General features: G+C 43.4%; 1 protein-coding gene across 2 annotated transcripts in view; it reads left to right on the top strand.

Annotated features, from left to right (window-relative positions):
* exosc1 (exosome component 1) overlaps window positions 1–22,563 on the top strand; it is a 48,556-nt gene that overhangs the window by 11,423 nt on the left and 14,570 nt on the right. Inside the window, exon 8 of one of the 2 annotated variants that reach the window (XM_034188856.1) lies at window positions 702–866. The exons of the other annotated variant lie outside the window; for it this stretch is intronic. Coding sequence (XP_034044747.1) covers window positions 702–712 — 11 coding nt within the window. The 3' untranslated portion in view covers window positions 713–866. Of the gene's footprint in view, window positions 1–701; window positions 867–22,563 lie in introns of those variants that run through there. 2 annotated transcript variants of the gene reach the window in all.

The raw sequence follows: 22,563 nt of genomic DNA, 5'->3' as shown, positions 1-22,563 counted from the left end.
CCCAGCTGGACAGCATGTACTGCATTTGGACAGACATGGACTAACAACTGCCCACTGTGATGCATGTGTGTCTGCTTGCTGTCATCGCATGGACATAAATAAAAACATATCACTGTGGCGACAGGCTGCAGCGTGTGCGCTTGCTGCAGCCCATTAACAGACTGCCCCCAGGATGAAACAGACCGTCAGATCATAACACGCAGCGGGTGATCTGACTGTGACATCACCCACATGAGCTCTGTTCCATATAACGTGGTGTCAGTCCTGCGGTGTGCCATCCACAAAACACGTGTTGGGCAGGACACACGCATGGGTCGGCTGGACACGCGCCAGCAGATGTGGACATAATGAGATGAGCGAGCTGCTTCTCATTCATGTCATGTCCTGACTGCACGTCTGTGACCATGGGGCATCTACAGAGGAACAGATGGATCATATTTGTATTGCCCACTTGATAAGAGGGATTCAATATAATGCAATGTTTTTATGTGGTGTGTGGTATTATTTTTTAAAAATGGTGGTAAAGTTTCTGACTGACAGCCAGAGCTTTTGAAAAGTGCGGGTTCGAATCCCGTAGGTGGCATGTATTTTACATGTTTTTTATTTTCACAGCAGCTGCACTGTGGTTACACATTGCACTACTACTCGCACTATGTCCTTGCGTGCATGAAACCATTGCAACATTTATTTTTTCTTCACAGCTGCTGCGTGATGTGTAACCGCATTGTGTTCCTGCGTCCACGAACCATCGCACTGGCATTGTGCATGCCTGTCCGTCGGCGTGATGTTTCGTGGTGAGCTCATACGAGCTCTGCCATCATGAGTCACCCTGAGTTGTATGTATTTGCACTGTGTGAAGGGGCCCTTAACAGTCTTTTCAGTCTTCATGAATTTCATGTAGTTTAATTGTTCTGAGTTAATGCATAATTTGGTTTACAATTAAAAGGAAAGTTATTCCAGGTCCTACTTCCATGTCATATTCTGTTATTTCAACATTATCATTGACACTTCAGATGAAAGGTTGAATACAGGGTCATTTAAATAGGCACTAATTTTGAGATTTTTTTCTTCCAGGAGATGCTGAAAATGTATCATTAGATACAAAATGAATTTGGTTTCTGGGGCCCCATGGGCCCTAAGCCATGGCTCCAGGGAAGCTGTGCCCCCCAGACCCCCTGCAAATTTTCCTTGGATTTTGCAATTTTTATTTCACAGCCCTGCTAACATTACCAACCCCCAGAGCAAGCACACAAGCGACAGTGGTAAGGAAAAACTCCCTCACCAACAGGGGGAGCTCTCCTTGTGTCTGAAACTTAGACACTTGATGAAGTAAAACTTAACTTATATTTCTCAGAACTTCCAACCAAATTTCAATTTCAATTTATTTTCATTTAGATAGCGGCAAATCACAACAGAGTGGCCTCAAGGCGCTTCACACAAGTAAGGTCTAACCTTACAAACCCCCAGAGCAGTAGTGGTCGGGAAAAAACTCCCTCTGAGGAAGAAACCTCAAGCAGACCAGACTCAAAAGGGCTTGGGCCATGATATAAATTTGAGGGTTTTTGTCAGGAAAATTATCATTTCTCTTCGTTGATTACAGAACCTGCAGCGGCTCTGTAATGAACCACTTCTGCAGCGGCTGTTCTTGACGCAATGAAGCAGTGCTCCGACCTGCTGCTTCCCTGGTTCTCTGCTTTGCTGCTTTTCAGAAGCAGCAAGTCTGCTTCTTAACACCTCTCAAAGCCATTTAAAAATGTCAATCGTGAGTCACTTTTGTGTGGATTAGTCACTAACTGGGACTCTGGAAAAAGGTAAAAATGTATAATCCTCTTTTCTAAAGTGAGAGAGACAGTCGATGCTCTTAGTTAAATTACAATCAGCAGTGTACGAGCTTAATTAGTTAAAAGTGATTGAAATTGTTAAAACAATGTAATAGTGAAGTTGATCAACTTATTTTCAGCAGTAAACTGACCAAAGTGTTTAAAAGGTTAGTCTTTTGGAGACAGATAGGATGCAATGCAGTCCGCCACATGTAGATGGCAGCGCTGCCCACAAGGCTTGGATATTCAGAAAGGTGGGGGTTTCACTTCCTGTTTTTGTTCTGTCTTTTTTTTTTTTTTTTTTTTTTTTTTTTTTTTTTTTTTGAAGCGAGCTGTTAGCTCTCTGCTTAAAAACGTGAAATAAACTTGGAAAACTATCTTTTGGCCGTTGTAGGTCGTGTGGACCATAGACATTATGTTGCTGAAATCACGACAGCTCCCACAATGCACCTCAACCCTAACCAACTCTTAGATTTGTGACGTCCTGCGGTTTCAAATGGGTATTAATGGAGGCTAGGCGAAGTTGTGTGATGTTGGGAAGTTTTAATGTTTAGTGTGTTGTAAGTTTAAAAATTGGCACACAAACTCATTTGATTGGCGTTGATTCGTGCGAGTGAATTAATTCTCTTCGTATGTTTTTAATGTCAGTTAGCATGTCAGCAGATAACACTAATTTAGTGTGGCCCTGCCGATCTGTGTGTTTTATTCGCCATAAATCCCTGATTTCCACATTCAATTCTGGAAAGATAGAAGGTTGCAACAAAAATTCACTTTGAATTAAACGAGCAGCAGAGATTTAGAAAGCTGCTAAGCTAATTCTTAGTACAGTGTGTTTTTCACAATAAATGCCTGGACTCAGTTATTCAGGTTTTTTTTTTTTTTTTTTTTTTGTTCCCCCAAACATACCCATTAAACATAGAAACCATTTACAAGTACAAACTCGGTGGTTTCATACAACAAACATTTAACATATAACATTTACAGAACTGAGTTCCTGCTCAGGACAACAAGAATACTTTCACACATAAAACACATTTAAATATGGATTAAGAATAAGAGTGAGTGTTTTACAGACGTGATGTCACAGCCTGTAGAGTCCCAGGCAAATAGTTGGATTTGGAGAGAGGATGCTGGCGCTGACTGTTCGCCACTTCTCTGCAAAGTCCGTCCAAACTTACTGGTTTTGTTCACTGTAGCTCTCAGCCCAGCTATAGTGAAGTTTAAGAACACTCTTTCACTATATAGTGAGTGTTATTGATGCTGTTTTCAGACTCCCATTACTTACCTGGACTGATCCGGCGCAGCTCGAACGGTCTCTCTCCATGAACCGGGGACTCAACTGGATCCTTTGACCCATCGTCAGGTGTTCTGCAGTGAGACTGTGTTTTGGAGATTCTCCAGTTTTATGATCTCCCGAAGCTGTCTCCGCAAGGGGGCTAGAAAGCCTGAGGGCCCTTGGTCTGGGCATGTGGAGCTAACGCTGCAGCTGTCCGCTGCTCCGGTGGCTCTGCAATGTCCTCTTCTCATCATCAAACACAAACATCATGTCACCTCGACTTCTTACTGGATGTTCACACATTGTCTGTTATCTGTGCTGATGCTGTGGTTTATCGCCCTGGCCTGTTTAGCCCTCACCGGTCACTGCCCTCCGGGTACAGTGCTAACAACAACTAGCACCAGTGCTAACGTTGCCGTGCACAGCATGTCGGCTGACAGCTCAACGCTGTGCCTACACGAAGGCAAATCATCGTCACCATCGCCTCCGGATTTGCCACGCAGACCTCGGTATAACCACCGGGGATTGGGCCGCCGGTTTATTTCTCTGAAACATGGCGGCGACAGCTCCATCACGTCCCTCTGGTCTGCTGCGCGTCCGGTCGCGCAACATCTGCGTCATCAGTCGCGACGTCATCAGAGCGCTGTCAGACTGCCTACTGATAGTGCAGGGGAACGCGGGAGAGCCAGAAAACCCGGAGTGGATTACAGTGTCCTTCGCCCAATAAATAAACTGGACTCACAAAAATTCATCACACTTGAACAGTTAAATGTTCAGTCACTTTCAAATAAAGCAGGACTCATCCATGACCATATTGTGGAAAAGGGGTTGGACATTTTGTGCCTCAGTGAGACCTGGCACCAACCTGAGGTTTTCTCTTCACTCAATGAGGCCTGCCCCCCCCGGGTATTTATACCTAGAAAAGGCCCATACAACTGGCTGTGGTGGGGGCCTTGCTGTTTTATACCGCAGCAACATTGAGCTATCCCCTCTACTAGTCCCATCCTTCTGCTCTTTCGAAAGCCTTGTCTTCAACTGCAAACACCCATTCTCTGCCACAATTGCCCTCATTTATCGGCCCCCTAAACCACATCCATCCTTCATTTCTGACATTCATGAGTTTCTCATTTCACTCTGCACATCTTATTCAAATATTCTCATGATTGGTGATGCCAACATACACATGGACTCAGATACATGCTCACAGGCCTCTAATTTCAAACAAGTTCTGGACTGTCTCAACCTACAACAACTCGTTAAAGGCCCTACACACAGCAAAGGTCACACAATGGACTTGGTAATTACAGACTCCATTCATATCACAGATCTGCAGGTTTTTGACATTGGTGCCTCTGACCACCAGGCAATCGGTATCAGAATCCCTACATTTTCCCAATTCACTAAATCAAAAAGACAAATAACATTTAGGAATATCAAAAACATTGAATCCTCCTCCTTCAAACACAACCTTCAACTACTCTCTGCCCCCCAGCATTCATCAGTTGCCGACTACTACAGCAATAGCCTCAGCTCCATCCTGGACTTTCATGCTCCACTTAAAACTCAAACTGTCACTTTCACCTGTTCAGCTCCCTGGTTTACTGACCAGCTTAGGGCAATGAAAAGGTCTGGCTGCGTCCTGGAGCAGGCCTACAAAACATCTGGCCTGACGGTGCATAAGTTGGCCTACCGGGAATATCAAAAATCATATGCAAAAGCTCTCTCTTCAGCTAGGTCTGGTTACTACTCCACGATAATAACACAGGTAATTCCCAAAAACTATTCTCCACCATTAAACACCTCCTTAAGCCTCAGATTCCCTCATACCACACTCCAACAGTAGCCAATTGCAATAACTTCCTTGAATTTTTCATCTCCAAAGTTGCTATTATTCGTTCTACTTTTTCATCTACATACAGCTCCACCTTTGACACTCCAACTACTCCTGGCCCACAACATCTTCCCCATTTCTCCTTCACAACGCAGCAGGAGGTCGAGAAGGTTATCCGTATCTCCAAACCATCTGCTTGCTCCCTAGATCCCCTTCCCTCACCTCTGCTCAAAAACGTCCACATCCATCAGTCCAATCATTACTGAAATAATCAATCTTTCCTTTGAAACTGGAACAGTACCAACTTCCCTAAAAACAGCTCTTATCAAACCCCTTCTTAAAAAACCCACCCTTGACCCTGTACCCCTTTCAAATTACCGTCCAAGCAGTAATCTTCCATTCATCTCCAAAATCCTTGAAAGAGTAGTTTTCATTCAACTTCACAATCATCTCAAATTTAATAATCTATATAAGAAATTTCAATCCGGTTTTCGCCCCTCCCACAGCACAGAGACAGCTCTCATCAGAGTGACCAACGACCTCCTGATGGCTTCTGATTCTGGTTCCACTTCCCTGCTCATCCTTCTCTACCTCACTGCCGCGTTTGACACCATAGACCATCACATCCTCCTGCACCGTCTCCAGCACCACATTGGTCTCTCCCACATTGCCCTTCACTGGTTTCACTCCTACCTCACTGACCGGACCAAGCATGTGGTCCTGGGGGACGCTAAATCTCGCCCCCCACACTGTCACCTGTGGGGTCCCCCAGGGCTCCGTGCTCGGCCCCTCCCTCTTCACCATTTACATGCTTCTCCTCGGGTGTGTCGTTGGCAGGCATGGAATCCACTTCCATTGCTATGCTGACGACACACAGCTCTACATCAAGGTCACTCCCTCCGCTCCTCCCTCTGCCACCATTTCCCGCCTCAACTCCTGCCTGGAGGAGATGGGGGCATGGATGAGACAGAACTTCCGGCAGCTGAATGGCTCAAAAACAGAAGCCATTCAAACCAGTACTCCTCACCAACTCCACTCCTCTCTCATTACTTCAATTTCTCTCTTTGGCCACAGCATTCCCCTCTCTCCCTCTGTTACCAATCTCGGGGTCAGGTTTGACCCCCACCTTTCTTTTGACAGTCACGTCAATAGCATCTGCGAAACCTCCTTTTTCCACCTCCGTAATATTTCCAAACTCCGTTCTTCACTTTTCCTTTCGGCTGCGGAGAAGCTCGTCCATGCCTTTGACTCCTCCAGTTTGGACTACTGTAACGCACTCCTCATCGGGATCCCCGGCAGGAGCATTCAAAAGCTCCAGTATGTCCAGAACAGTGCTGCCAGGGTCCTGGTGAGGGTGCGGAAACACGAGCACATCACCCCATCCTTCACACCCTCCACTGGCTCCCCATTCACTTCCGTATAGAGTACAAGATCCTTCTGCACACCCACCACTGTCTCCATGGTGATGCCCCCACCTACCTCACTGACCTCTTCACTCCACATAACTCTGGCAGAACCCGGTCAGGCCAACAGCACCGTCTGCTCCCGCCCAGGACATGGCTCAAGACCATGAGGGACTGGGCCTTCAAGGCTGCTGCTCCCCGCTTATGGAACGCCCTCCCGGACCACCTCAGGGCCCCACATCGGTGGATGCTTTTAAGAAAGGATTAAAAACCTTCCTTTTTAGAAAAGCTTACATCTAGTTTTTAACTAATGTATGTATGATGTATTGTAATTTTATCTTATCTCTTTTATTGCTGTTTTATGTGCACTTTGAGATTGGCATTCAAATATAAAGTGCGGTACAAATAAAATGTATTATTATTATTAAGAATAAGCTTTAATTGGAAAAGATGCAGGTAATCGATGGTACTTTCTACTTTTCCATGTTGTAAAAAAGTGGTTAGTTCACAGAAATATACTTGAATCCAGATGAACAGTAATTATGTGAAAAATCACACAATAACAGGCATGAAAAATCTCTGCTTTTTGGCGGATTTCCACATTTTTTCTGTTGCCTGTGTTATTTCTACACGGTTCTTTTATGTAAAATTCTGCCCTTTACCAAAAGCCAAACCACTGTATTCCTCATTTTGAGTTTGTTCAAGGTCACATTAGAAACCAGGCCTGGGACCCTCACAGACAGTGTCCATCTTGTGAAAGGGCCCCAAAATGAGTTGGACAACACTTTATATACCTTGTGGGTGTTTACAAGGGTGTGGTTCAGTCTCACATTTCTAATGTTACTGGCTCTCACCAACACGGGGATTTCTGGCTTGGCAGCGGACTGGGACAGTGTGTAAAACAGATATATATCGTGCCCATCATGTCCACATTACAAACTAAAATATGTTGTAGCGACTGCATACAGATTGGCCACAAATAAAGCGTTGTTATTACATCTGCTTTGCAGCTGATTTGCAGACAATCTGTGAATGCATAAAACACGTCACATAAACCCAAAGTACTATATGTGGCAGAAAGCGACATACCTGCTAGTCAGTGCCAGTCCAGCTGTGTAAATCCACAAAGACATAGCTGCTGCAATCCAGCACTTTTATTTAACACCAACAAAAGGAAGAGTTGCTGTTTAGCCACAACTCACTCAAAAAAAAAAAAAAAAAAACACTCACCCCGAGCGGCTTCCCCCCTCCTGCTCCCCAAACTCATGAACAGTTAACACTCGCATGACAACACTCTGTGATTACCTTGTCCAAGTCCAGCAAATGCTCCAGAGGTTGTATTGTTGGTGTGAATAGTGATGCCGACGGCCCGAGTGCGCTTCTTTTATGATGGCAATGCAGATGCCGTGCACGTGCAACACGTGCGCTATGCATTCATAATACACCCGTAATACTGCCGTGATAATCGCAATGTGTCGGATCAGTTTCCTCACTACATGCGTTATACAACCCCTGGCAATAATGGAATCACCAGCCTCGGAGGATGTTCATTCAGTTGTTTAATTTTGTAGAAATAAAGCAGATCACAGACATGATACAAAACTAAAGTCATTTCAAATGGCAACTTTCTGGCTTTAAGAAACACTAAAAGAAATCAGGAAAAATAATTGTGGCAGTCAGTAACGGTTACTTTTTTAGACCAAGCAGAGGGGAAAAAATATGGAATCACTCAATTCTGAGGAATAAATTATGGAATCACCCTGTCAATTTTCATCCCCAAAACTAACACCTGCATCAGATCAGATCTGCTTGTTAGTCTGCATCTAAAAAGGAGTGATCACACCTTGGAGAGCTGTTGCACCAAGTGGACTGACATGAATCATGGCTCCAACACAAGAGATGTCAATTGAAACAAAGGAGAGGATTATCAAACTCTTAAAAGAGGGTAAATCATCACGCAATGTTGCAAAAGATGTTGGTTGTTCACAGTCAGCTGTGTCTAAACTCTGGACCAAATACAAACAACATGGGAAGGTTGTTAAAGGCAAACATACTGGTAGACCAAGGAAGACATCAAAGCGTCAAGACAGAAAACTTAAAGCAATATGTCTCAAAAATCGAAAATGCACAACAAAACAAATGAGGAACGAATGGGAGGAAACTAGAGTCAACGTCTGTAACCAAACTGTAAGAAATCGCCTAAAGGAAATGGGATTTACATACAGAAAAGCTAAACGAAAGCCATCATTAACACCTAAACAGAAAAAAACAAGGTTACAATGGGCTAAGGAAAAGCAGTCGTGGACTGTGGATGACTGGATGAAAGTCATATTCAGTGATGAATCTTGAATCTGCATTGGGCAAGGTGATGATGCTGGAACTTTTGTTTGGTGCCGTTCCAATGAGATTTATAAAGATGACTGCCTGAAGGGAACATGTAAATTTCCACAGTCATTGATGATATGGGGCTGCATGTCAGGTAAAGGCACTGGGGAGATGGCTGTCATTACATCATCAATAAATGCACAAGTTTACGTTGATATTTTGGACATTTTTCTTATCCCATCAATTGAAAGGATGTTTGGGGATGATGAAATCATTTTTCAAGATGATAATGCATCTTGCCTGCAAAGCTGATCTGACAACAGCAATCAGAGAAAGTTGGAGCCAGATTGATGAAGAGTACTGTTTGTCACTCATTAAGTCCATGCCTCAGAGACTGCAAGCTGTTGTAAAAGCCAGAGGTGGTGCAACAAGATACTAGTGATGTGTTGGAGCGTTGTTTTGTTTTTCATGATTCCATATTTTTTTCCTCAGAATTGAGTGATTCCATATTTTTTTTTCCCCTCTGCTTGGTCTAAAAAAGTAACCGTTACTGACAGCCACAATTTTTTTTCCTGATTTCTTATAGTGTTTCTTAAAGCCAGAAAGTTGCCATTTGAAATGACTTTAGTTTTGTGTCATGTCTGTGATCTCATTTTTTTTCTACAAAATTAAACAACTGAATGAACATCCTCCGAGGCCGGTGATTCCATCATTTTTGCCAGGGGTTGTATAACCATGATTGTTCATCATATATTCGCTATATATTATTAATATATCCGTAATTTATACTGGGACATTTGTCATTTTTGGCCATTTTTGTTGCGGACGACAATGAACGCCCGCAATTTGTGTACTAAATTCATGCGCAATTAATCCTCTCCCCAGTTTGACAGGACCCTAACTTATATTTCTCAGAACTTACAACCAAATTTCAATTTTTATTTATTTTCATTTAGTTAGCGGCAAATCACAACAGAGTTGCCTCAAGGCACTTCACACAAGTAAGGTCCTTACCAACTCCAAGAGCAGCAGTGGTAGGGAAAAACTCCCTCTGAGGAAGAAACCTCAAGCAGACCAGACTCAAAGTGGCTTGGGCCATGATACAGACACAGATTACAGAACAATTCACAAAACAAATATACAGGAGGGTCTCCAGCACAAATACCACACCCATCTCTGGATGGAGCTGCACCTTAAACAGAGAGAAAAAACAGAATCAGGCATCAGAGGGACAAGAAATACAGTATAATTTGTTAGCATTAAACAACAAGAAAAACAGGAAATACTAAGGTGATCGCCGGCCAGTAGCCCTAAGCTTCACTAAAAGACCGAGAATTTAGGTAAAGCTGAGGCTGCGGCATGCTCCGTTTACGAATAAAATTAATTTAAAAGGGTAGAAAGCATAGTAACATACTATACCTGTATGCTAGCCATACGAAAGGGAAAATAAGTGCGTCTTAAGTCTGGACTTGAAAGTCTCCACAGAATTTGACTGTTTTATTGATGCAGGGAGATCATTCCACAGAACAGGGGCACATAAGAGAAAGATCTGTGACCTGCAGACTTCTTATTCACCCTAGGGACACAAAGTAGTCCTGCACCCTGAGAACGCAAAGCCCGGGCCAGTACATAGGGTTTAATTAGGTCAGCTAGGTAGGGAGGTGCCAGTCCATGAACAATTATATAGACTAGTAGCAGAACCTTAAAATCTGTTCTCACTGGGACAGGAAGCCAGTGAAGAGACGCCAAAATGGGTGTAATGTGGTTGTACTTTCTGCTTCGTGTCAAAAGACTGGCTGCAGCATTTTGAACCAATTGGAGAGCCCTAATGCTGGACTGTGGTAAACCAGAAAATAAAACATTGCAGTAGTCCAATCGAGAAGAGATGAACACATGGATCAGGGTCTCAGCATCAGCCATAGACAGGATGGGACGAATCTTCACTATATTTCCCAGGTTGAAGAAAGCAGTCCTCATAATATTTCTAATGTGGAGGCCAAAGGACAACCAAGGAACAAAAATTACCCCAAGGTTCCTCACTTTGTCCATGTGATGTATGACACTCGAGCCTAGGCTGAGCGTTCACTGGTCAAATTGATGCCGATGTCTCACTGGACCAAGAACCATCATTTCAGTCTTATCAGAGTTTAAAAGTTGGAAGTTTCTCGACATCCAGCTTCTCACTGATGCAAGGCAATCTTCTAAGGATTTTATGTGGATGAGATTACCAGCAGTTATCGGCATATATAACTGAGTATCATCAGCATAGCAGTGAAAGATAATCCCAAAACGCCGCAATATGTGCCCAAGGGGTGCTATATAAAAGGAGAAAAGCAGGGGGCCTAAGACGGACCCCTGTGGAACCCCAAATTTCATGTCACTAAGGTTAGAGGTAGTGTTACTGTACAAAACATAGTGAGAACGACTGGTCAAGTATGATGTCAACCATTCAAGGGCACTCCCAGCAATTGCAAAATGATTTTCCAGCCTATCAAGTATAATTTGATGATCCACGGTATCAAATGTAGCACTGAGATCTAACAGCACCAGAACCGTAGTGGTGTCTGAATCCATTGCAGGCAGAACACTGTTCACCACTTTAGTGAGAGCTGTCTCTGTGGAATTATATTTTCTAAAAGCAGACTGCAGTGGCTCAGAGATTATTGTCAGTAAGACAGTCCACGAGCTGCTGTGAAACCACTTTTTCCAGAATTAGAGCAAAATTATAGATTTGATATCGGCCGATAGTTTTTCAATACGCTAGGGTCAAGATTAGGTTGCGTAAGTAATAGTTTAATCACTGCAGATTTGAAACATTTTGGAACAGATCCAGAAGTTAATGAGAGATTAATCATTTCCAGCACAGTCGGCCCAAGAGTGGACCACAGGTCCTTAAACAGTTTTGTTGGTATAGGATCAAATAAGCAGGTTGTACTTTTTTGTTGATGTTACGAGTTTCGTCAGCATGCCTAGTGAGATACTATCAAATTCTGTAAATCTAGGTAATACCTCAGTAATGGTGCCCACCTCAATAGCAGGGTGTAGTGGCAGGGTTAGGGCATGCTGGGATATGTTTAACCTAATGTCTTCTATTTTCTTCTCAGAGTAATCCAGGAAATCCTGTGCTGTAAAATGAGAGCAAACTACAGGTGGTTGTCCATGGCAGGTTGTCCACGGCATTTCCGTTCTAGACCTCCAGCCTTATGCTTGAGGTCATGCAGGTAATCATTGAACCAAGATGACTGTGTTTTGGGGGGAGCGTGATTTTAACAAAGGTGGCGCAATCATGTCGAGTGTAGTTTTGAGCGCTGAGTTTAAACTATCCACAAGACTGTCTACTGATTGGGTATTTCCCAAACGTGACGCTAAGACATCAGGCACTCTAGCTTTGAGTTCAGTGTTAGTTGAGGAGTTGATGCATCGCCGTAGTGATCTATAAGGTTGTTGTTCCACAAAACACGGTGGTGAATCCGTAAACTTAATAAGTGAGTGATCAGAGACCACTGATGTAAGAGGTATGATGTCAATATTCGTGACAGCAATACCATGTGCGAGAACCAAATCCACGGTATTTCCACTAATGTGCGTCGAGTCCTGAATGCATTGCCGAAATCCTAATGCACCCACAATTTCCTAAATGATTTGCAAAGGGGATCAGAAGGCTTATTTGTATGAACGTTAAATTGACCAATGATCAGAATGTTATCTGCAATAGTTGACAAGTTTGAGATGAACGCACCAAATTCATTTAAGAATTCAGAATATGGGCCAGGAGGCCTATATACAGTGACAAAGTAATACGACTGATTTTTATTCTTCTGACCTTGGCAGTGCGTAATATCCTGAGCAGAGCAAAAAAATTAGATGCTCAAACGAGTTATATTTGCGACCCCCAACAGCTAATAAGCTAAACCTAGATTTATAAATAAGAGCGATACCCCCGCCTTGCTTCGCATCACGAGGGACGTGACTAAATGTATTATCTGGTAGGCAGGCCTCATTTAAGGGGAGGACAGCTGTAGGTTTAAGCCAGGTTTCACATAACCCAATCATATCAAAGTGATAATCAATGATTAATGATTTTGAGGATATTGATCTTATGTTAATGAGATGCAGACTAAGGACCTCAGTGGGGTTGACAATTGAACTGTTTGGGTTTAGTGTTGGTTCCAGAGTAGAATATATAAGATGCCTTGAAGTAGGTTTAGGTTTGAGACATTCCATGCGAGTTGTAGGTAGCAGACACGAAATCTTTGCTATTGCTGGGACAACCACTGGGCCATCCTCAATTTCAACATCCTCCAATGTAGTACAGTGGTCCCTCACTATAACGCGGTTCACCTTTTGCAGCCTCGCAGTTTCGCGGATTTTTTTAGTCCAATTTTGCATGCTTTTTTTTTTTTATAATAGCGTATTGTGTTCTGCGTCCTCATCAAGCAGGCCGGTCGCGGCACCGCGAAGGGAGAGTGTGCGCATTGTGTTCTGCGTGTCTGTTTATAAGAATCTTCTCGCCCAGAAGAAAAAAGAACACCAACAACTACCCATAACTGTGTTCTTCACTCGGAAAAAGACACCTGCACCGAGGTGTGACTCAGTGGAAAAAGACGCGACAGCGGTGCGGTGCCACAACGAAGAGGCGCGATCAGAGGAACTGTGAAATACTGGTCAGTCACTATTAACAATTTCATATGTGTCCAACCTCGTAGGTTGATCGTTAAAATTAAATTTGTTAGTTCTAAAAGCCATCATAATTATTTATAGGAAAACGTTCTATTTTTATTTCTCAAACAAATGTTTAGGCCTGAAAACAGGTTGGTCTTATTTTTCTACTAAGGTTTGAACTTTGAGAGTGTTTACACACGAGAGAAAAGTGAGAAAATGTTAATGCCTGTTTGAGAAAAGTGTATAAAGTGTGTAGTGAGGGGTTTTACAGCCTTAAAACATCTATAATAATTGTAAAAAATAACACTGACTACTTCGCGGATTTCGTTTATCGAGGGTTATTTTTAGAACGTAACTCCCGTGATAAACGAGGGACCAGTGTAATGGGTATTAAGTTTGCAAAACATATTCCTCTATGATTTTTATGGACACGTCTACAGGAGCAGGTCACAGTCTCAACTTATTGAATTTCCCTCCCTGGCAGATAAACTACACTATCACCATAGTGGATTTTCTGCACTAATTTCCCCGCTAAGTTAATGGATTCCACACCCACATTTGTCATAAGCTTTGCAGGGTCTCTAATCACCTGCTCCATGGCCTGCTGTAAATTCCTAATGTTACCTTCCCTGTAGAGCTCTATCTATGTTCACAGACAAGATGGCGGCGCCTTCCCCAGTAGGGTGGAGGCTGTCTGGCATCAGTAAGCCACAGCGGCCTCAGAAAGAAGGCCAGTTATCAATAAAGCTAAAGCCTTGCTGTCTACAAAATTGCACCAGCCACCTATTTAACAATGTCAGCTTGCTAAACGCCTCATCATTACCCCGGGGGGGGGGGGGCAGAGACTATTAATCGATGCCAGCACATCTTTCTGGCAAGGTCACAAGTCCTCTCCATGTCCATTTTTGTGACCTCTGAGTGTTTCATCCTGACATCATTGATGCCGACGTGAATAACTATGTGACTATATCTCGTGTCATGTTCCTTAGTCTGTCTTCCCTTCTGCAGCGCCAGCACCCTAAGATAGGAGGCAATGTCAGGAAGTCTGGCTCCAGGAATACATTTAATGTCAGCCGGCGTCTGTAACCTGACTTTGCCGGTGATAGAATCCCTTATCACTAAAGTCCAGCGTTTCAGCCTGGAGACAGGAGTGGAAGTCACTCGTGGACTCAGAGAATTCACATCAGGCAAATCTAAAGGGGAGAACCGATTCACAGTTCGCAGTGGCGAGTGTGATCGGGGTACCACAACCAGGCACTAAGCCCTATGGGGCTTCCTCAACCTAGCCACAGTCTGAAAGTCATCTTCCACAGCCGGCATTTCTAGGCTGATGCTAATGGGTAACCCTAATCCAAACCCTCATCTGGAGTGCCCGTAACATCTAACTCCACTGAGCTAAGAAACTGTTTTAACTTACAGACACGGCTCTCTAAAAGAGCCACCCTATCTTCCAACATCACGCAGGATTTACAGAGGGTGTAAAGTAGTGTACTTTGTGCACTAGGGAATTGAAGAGTACAGCCAAGCAGGCACGAGCTAACCAGTAATGAATAAGCTAACCACTCCTAAGGCTCACACAGGATTCACACAGATGTAAATAAATGAATTAAAATTCACAGCAGAAAAAAAACTCCTAAGAGTAAACCACTCCTAAGATTAACACAAGAGTAAAGTACTCAGTTAAAATTCACAACAGTTACACTAAAAAACTAACAGAAGTATTAAAGAAATGGGGGGAGGTCGAACTAGCTAACACAAGCTAACCATGAGCGAAAATGCTAACCACTTCTAAGATTTACACAGGAGTAAAATAATGTCCTAAAATTCACAGCAGTTACACTGAAAAACTAATAGAAGTATTAAACACATTTTAAAAAAAGCCGTTATAAAAGTAACGGCGGGGGGGTTCGACCTAGCTAACGAAAGCTAACCGCTAGCGAATGCTAACCGCTAGCGATTTACAACAGGACTGTAGTTAAATAAGATTCACAGTCGATGCACTTAACCAGAAAAGTGCTAAACAGAAAAGTATAGAACTGTGTGAAGCTTGGACAAATCGCGAAGATTCATCCCATCCTGTCTATGGCTGATGCTGAGACCCTGATCCATGTGTTCATCTCTTCTAGATTGGACTACTGCAATGTTCTATTTTCTGGTTTACCGCAGTCTAGCATTAGGGGTCTCCAATTGGTTCAGAATGCTGCAGCCAGACGTTTGACACGAAGCAGAAAGGTTGACCACATTACACCCATTTTGGTGTCTCTTCACTGGCTTCCTGTCCCAGTGAGATCAGATTTTAAGGTTCTGCTACTAACCTATAAAATTATTCATGGACTGGCACCTCCCTACCTAGCTGACCTAATTGAACCTTACGTACCGGCCCGGGCTTTATGTTCTCAGGGTGCAGGAGTACTTTGTGTCCCTAAGGTGAATAAGAAGTCTGCAGGTGACAGAGCTTTCTCTTATCGTGCCCCTGTTCTGTGGAATGATCTCCCTGCATCAATAAAACAGTCAGATTCTGTGGAGACTTTCAAGTCCAGACTTAAGACGCACTTATTTTCCCTTTCATATGGCTAGCATACTGGTGCAGTTTTGTTTTACGCTTTTTACTCTTTTAATTCATTTATTAGTAATTGAAGTGGGCCGCGGCCTCAACTTCACCTAAATTCTGGGTCTTTTAGTGAAGTTTAGGGCTAGTGGCCGGCGATCACCTTAATATTGCTTCTGTTTTACTTGTTGTTTAATTATGGCAAATTATACAGTATTTTTTTGTCTTTCTGATGCCTGATTCTGTTTTTTCTCTGTTTAAGGTGCAGCTCCATCCAGAGATGGGAGTTGTGTTTATGTTGGCGATCCTCCTGTCCTGTGCACCAACAGCAGTTCTTGTATATTCGTCCGTGAATTGTTCTGTGAATTATTTCTGTAATTTATGTTTGTATCATGGCCCAAGCAGAGGGTCACCCCTTTGAGTCTGGTCTGCTTGAGGTTTCTTCCTCAGAGGGAGTTTTTCCTTACCACTGTTGCTCTGGGGGTTGGTAAGGTTAGCCTTACCTGTGTGAAGCGCCTTGAGGCAACTCTGTTGTGATTTGGCGCTATATAAAGGAAAATAAATTGAAATTGAAATTGGAAGAGTGTCACAACAGTAAAACAATCCACTGGAAGCCACTGGTATGGTGACTGGGAAGTGCCAACAGTGATACAATGACAAATGACACAAATACTTGATAGCTAACATAAAGCAAAGAATTAGCACAGATATTATCTAACACCTGTGTCATTTTTGAGGCCAGTGATCAGTCGCGTTCATTGCTGAATTTGTTGTTTTTCACATCAGGCAGCTTGGGCAGCTATTTCTTTGGGGTTTTTGAGCTGTGAGTGCTATTTTTTCCATGCTAAACCTTAATGTGTATATGTCTGTGAGTAATACTTACCTTTTTATATGAAACTGACTTTCTATGGTCTTCTGAAACAGTTGATAGAAGTATTTTATAACTTAAAAACTGGAGCGATGTTAACGTGTTAGCACGTTATGGCATTTTCAATGTTAAAGTTAGCATTAGAGTCAACTCATCACTCATCTTCAACCTCTTTTCCGGGTTCGGGTTGCGGGGGCAACAGCTCCAACACGTGACCCCAGACTTCCCTTTCCCTGGCCACATTTACCACCTCTGACTGGGGGATCCTGAGGCATTCCCAGGCCAGTGTGGAGATATAATCTCTCCACCTAGTCCTGGGTCTTCCCCAGGGTCTCCTCCCAGGTGGACGTGCCTGGAACACCTCCCTTGGGAGGCGCCCAGGAGGCATCCTTACCAGATGCCCGAACCACCTCAGCTGGCTCCTTTCAACGCGAAGGAGCAGCGACTCCACTCCGAGCTCCCCACGGATGACCGAATGCCTCACCCTGTCTCTAAGGGAGACACCAGCTACCCACCTGAGGAAGCCCATTTCGGCTGCTTGTACCCGCGATCTTGTTCTTTCGGTCATGATCCAACACTAATGACCATCGGTGAGAGTATTAACGAAGATTGACCAGTAGATCGAGAACATCACCTTTTGGGTCAGCTCCCTTTTCGTCTCAACAGTACGGTAGAGCGAATGCAACACCGCCCCTTCTGCACCAATTCTCCGGCCAATCTCACGCTCCATTGTCCCCTCACTCGTGAACAAGACCCCAAGGTACTTGAACTCCTTCACTTGGGGCAAGGATGTATTCCCTACCCAGAGTAGGCAATCCATTGGTTTCCTGCTCAGAACCATGGCCTCAGATTTAGAGGTGCTGATCCTCATCCCATCCACTTCACACTTGGCTGCCAAACGATCCAGTGAGTGTTGGAGGTCACCGACCGATGAAGCCAACAGGACAGGACCACATTATCTGCAAAAAGCAGTGATGAGACCCTGAGCCACCAAACCGGAACCCCCCCCCCCCCCCGACTACGCCTCGATATCCTGTCCATGAATATCACAAACAGGGCCAACCTCCACCGGAAATGAGTCCGACCAGTTGGTCACTGTCTTTGGGCATCTCTCTGACTTGTGCTACTAGGACATAGTGCGGCTGCATTGTTTTTGTTTCAATTTATGTTCATTAGTTTGTGTTTTTGTCATCATTCCCTTGACCACGTCTCCTTATCTCCTTTTGGAGAAATTTATCCATTCATTTATTGTTAAAATATAAAATGAAACAGCTTTTTTAAAAATAATAAAATAATTGCTGTTCAAAGAGCCTTTTATTTAGAAGCAGGTGTTCTGCTGGATTCTCTGGACCAGATGAAGGTCTCTTCTGCAGCTTTGAACTCTGGTGGTGTTGCTGAAAAGCAGAGATGTTTTCTTTCGACTGGACTTCGTGGTGTTCGGCTCATCAATGGAAGTTTGGTTGTCTGCACAGCAAATGTTCCTGATTAGGACAAATAAAAATATTTCTTTAAATATATAGAAACACTAAACAGTTTATATATAAAAAAGAAAAAAAAAAGGGAAAACGATGGAAAAAAAAAAAACGCCCGAAAAAATAAGTTATTTAAAGTTAAGCTTTTGTGGTGTCTGAAAAAAGCTGTAGCTTTATTTGGTAAAAATAAAAGACTGAACCATTTGCAAATTAAAGCGTTCACTCAGATCAACTGTGCTAAACGGCTAAGCTAACGTTAACAGATCATTAAACCTTCACAGCAGTTCAGTAAACGTCACGTTTTATTTTTACATTATTCTCACCTCAATAAAGCTGCAGAACTAAACTCCGTTGGTCAAACTGGGACTTCGCATATATCCAAAAAGTGGGAGATTTCGGACTGAGTGGGTTTGCTCCATCACCCCGGTGGCCTGGATTGCTCTGCCCAGTGATGATGCCTGAAGGCTGGCTTCTCCGTGCGGGTCGGCCCGCTGTCGAGATCGATATCCCACCAAGTCGTCAGTCCTCCCTCGGTCGTCGTCACTCCGAAAAGTAGCTGAAAAAAGCTTCTCCCAGCAGGGTGATGGGAGAATCGTTCTGCTGTTTTTTAAAGGTTTTTTGTGGTTCAGGCGACGCAAATTCAAGAAGGCAATCGCTGAACTTTTTTCAGGTTGTGGAAATGGCCAGAGTGTGACATAGCAATCCCGCCCCCTTGCCGCTTCCAAAGCGATGCGTCTGACGTCATGCGTCTTGGGACACGTTGACGGATTGGCCTGATGAAAGGCCCTTAAATTGTTTCACTCTGTTATACGAGTTTGGAGATTGCTTGATACAAATATCGATATCGCGATCGAAATTCGGTTAATTGCACATCCCTACCTCCCACAGTATCTCCCGGGGTACCCGATCATACTCTTTCTCCAAGTCCACAAAACACATGTAGACTGGATGGGCATACTCCCAGGCACCCTCCAGGATCCTTGTGAGAGTAAAGAGCTGGTCGGTTGTTCCACAACCAGGATGGAACCCGCATTGTTCCTCTTCAATCAGAGGTTCGAGTATTGGCCGAACCCTCCTTTCCAGCACCGTGGAGTAGACTTTACCAGGGAGGCTGAGTAATGTGATGCCCCTGTAGTTGGCACACACTGTCTGGTCTTTTTAAATATTGGGGACTACCACCCCAGTTTGCCACACCTTAGGCACTGTCTCAGACCTCAATGCAGTGTTGAAGAATCGTATCATCCAAGACAGTCCCTCCACACCCACAGCCTTCAGCATTTCTGGATGGATTTCATCAACTCCCGGGGCCTTGCCACTGCGGAGTTGTTTGACTACCTCAGTGACTTCCACCAGGGAAATTGATGAACATCCTCCATCAGCTTCCAGCTCTGCCCCTACTATAGAGGGCACTCCGGTCTGATGCAGGAGTTCCTCAAAGTGTTCCTTTGAGTGCCAGATTAGATCCTCAGTTGAGGTCAACAGAGTCCCATCCTTACTGTAGTCAGCTTGGATAGTTCCCCCTTTTCCCCTCCTGAGGTGCCTCATGGTCCGCCAGAAGCACCTTGGTGCCGACCGAAAGTTTTTCTCCATGGTTGCGTTGAACTCCTCCCACAACCGCTGCTTTGCCTCACCCGCAGCAGAGGCTCCTGCACTTCGGGCCTGTCGGTACCTTGCAAACACCTCTGGAGTCATCCGAGATAACATATCCCGGAAGGACCCCTTCTTCAGTCGGATGGCTTCCCTGACCACTGGTGTCCACCATGGTGTTTGAGGGTTGCCGCCCCTTGAGGCACCTAAGACCTTCAAACCACAGCTCCCCGCTGTAGCTTCAGCAATGGAAGCTTTGAACATTGCCCATTCCGGTTCAATGCCCCCAACCTCCACAGGGATGCTAGAGAAGCTCTGCCGGAGGTGTGAGTTGAAGATCTGTCGGACAGTGGGCTCCTCCAGATGTTCCCAGTTCACCCGCACTATTTATTCGGGCTTACCGGGTCTGTCCAAAGTCCTGCCCCACCCTCTGATCCAACTCACCACCAGATGGTGTTCAGTTGACAGCTCTGCCCCTCTCTTCACCCGAGTGTCCAGAACACACGGGCTCCATTAGAGTCAAATCCATTACAAATTGTAATTTCATTTATTTCTGTTTTTATGTATTGTAATCATAGCATAATAAAAATAAAACGACAATATAAAGGTCACTCAAAAAGGCATGGGAAGAAGTCTAAACTTAATGAATGCTAATATAAACTTATTGAATAATAATATTTCAGTATTATTTCAATATTTTTTCTTAACTATTATTTTATTTGTTTGGATGTGTGTTTTGTGTACTAATTGTTTAATTAGTATTACTACTGTTTTAATTATTGTGGATTTTAACGTTTGACGTATGCTTTTATGTACTATTTGTTCGAACTTTTTATCACAAAATAAATGTTGTTATATTATGAATCCCACCCCTTCCCTGCTTCCTTAAAAGTATGACTGTTAACAATCGTTATAATAATAATAATAATAATAATAGCAGCAACAGCAAAAATAATAATCATGCTACAATATAATTTTAGAAAAAGACGAAGATAAATAAATGTTTCCTGAGAACACCTAGTGACTCTCACAGCCCCATTTCCTCCCTGTATCCCAGGGGTAGGCAACCTGTTCCAGAAAGAGCCATGAGGGTGCAGGTTTTCTTTGCAGCCACTGACTCCACCAGGTGATTTTACTGATTAATATCACTTTGAGCAGATGGAATCAGTTAATCAGTGAAATCACCTGGTGGAGTCAGTGGCTGCAAAGAAAACCTGCACCCTCATGGCTCTTTCTGGAACAGGTTGCCTACCCCTGCTGTATCCTGTGACAACACATTCTTTATATTTTGAATGTTTGGACGCTGCTTTTAACTCCTCACACACACCATTCCACAGTCTCACACCACAAAATGAAATGCAGGCTCTGTTATTGTTTGTACGGGTTTTATTAATTTTAAAGATCTTTTTCCCTCTTAATTGATATCTCTCCTTTTGTTCCCTGAACAATTTCTGTATGTTTTTGGTAAAAGGGAATTTTACTATGTCTGTTAATTTTAATATTTTTGACTTTAAGAAGAGTGAGTGAGTCTGGTCTTGATAGCTGACATTCTGAATGACCCGTATTGCTCTTTTTTGAAGAATAGTTAGTGATTTTATTGAACTCATGTAGTTATTGTCCCAGATCTCCACACAGTCATTGAAATCCAGTCAGATGGTGGAACAGTGTAGGATGCCGAGCGATTTATGATCCAGAACATGTTGCTTTGCTTAACACTGAAATGCTTCTTGATAGTTTGGTTTGTATATATTTCATGTGTGGTGTCCAACTGATTTTCTAGTCCTAGTGAGGACAAAATACTACTAGAGTGATTTTGAATAAGGAAAGTTGGGTGCTTTTCTCACCAAAATGGGTTCTGCACTCACTGCAGTTTGTCTGGAATAGTCCCAGATTGCATTTTAGGCTTCTAGAATTCAAAAATTCATACCCCCCCGGTTTCAGCTTTGTTTGTTTTTCACCACTTTCATCCCTGCAATAAACACTGTTGTCTAAGGCATTAATAAATGTGATAATTAGATGATAATTTATAAGAGCTTCATCATTCATTCATTCAGTACACATTAAAACAGTCTGTGGTTTTGTTTCCTTCCCAGTGAGGGGGTTTTACTAACACCTCATGGGGGTTCATCTTGTTAATTACGTTTGTTCTGCAAATCTGATTAATCGTGTGAGATTTAAGACCATAAAATATCGAGTAGACAGTATCAAAATATTTGACCATTTCACATTTGATGTGTTACTCTGTGCCCTGACCATGTTGCTGCCCACGTGTTAATAATGGCGCTGTCAGCTGAGAGCGAGAGAAACTGGTGCAGTGACGATGATGCTGAAATGCGTGGATTTAATGGATTTAACTGGATCGATTGATGCATTTAACTCAATGCAGCTGACGAGATGGAGAAATCTGTGGGTTTGCTCACAGAATTTCCAGTTTGGCATGAAGACACTGTTGCTATGCTAAGCTTTGACAAGCTGACAACACCCTTTCACAGCGAATCGCCGAGCGAATTACTTACAGAAAAATAAACCTTGCAAACGATGAAATTGGATTAGAATGAGAATAACTGTTGTGTGATGATTTGTGGGGTCGTTCATGCTAGACTTTACAGGAGCAAGTTGAGTTTTACCTTTCCATTGTGACCACTGAACCCACCGGAGTCGAGGGCCCAAAAACATTCTCATACCTTTGTCAGCTCTCTGCCCTTCGCTCTGCTCAGAGTGTTTTAATCACACTGTTCCTTAAACAAACTGATAACACACTGCTGCAGTTT

Source organism: Thalassophryne amazonica, chromosome 15 (assembly GCF_902500255.1).
Source record: "Thalassophryne amazonica chromosome 15, fThaAma1.1, whole genome shotgun sequence".
In the NCBI taxonomy this organism is placed as follows: Eukaryota; Metazoa; Chordata; class Actinopteri; order Batrachoidiformes; family Batrachoididae; genus Thalassophryne; species Thalassophryne amazonica.
The sequence above is the reverse complement of the archived record's forward strand: the minus strand, read 5'-3'. Positions and strand labels throughout refer to the sequence as shown.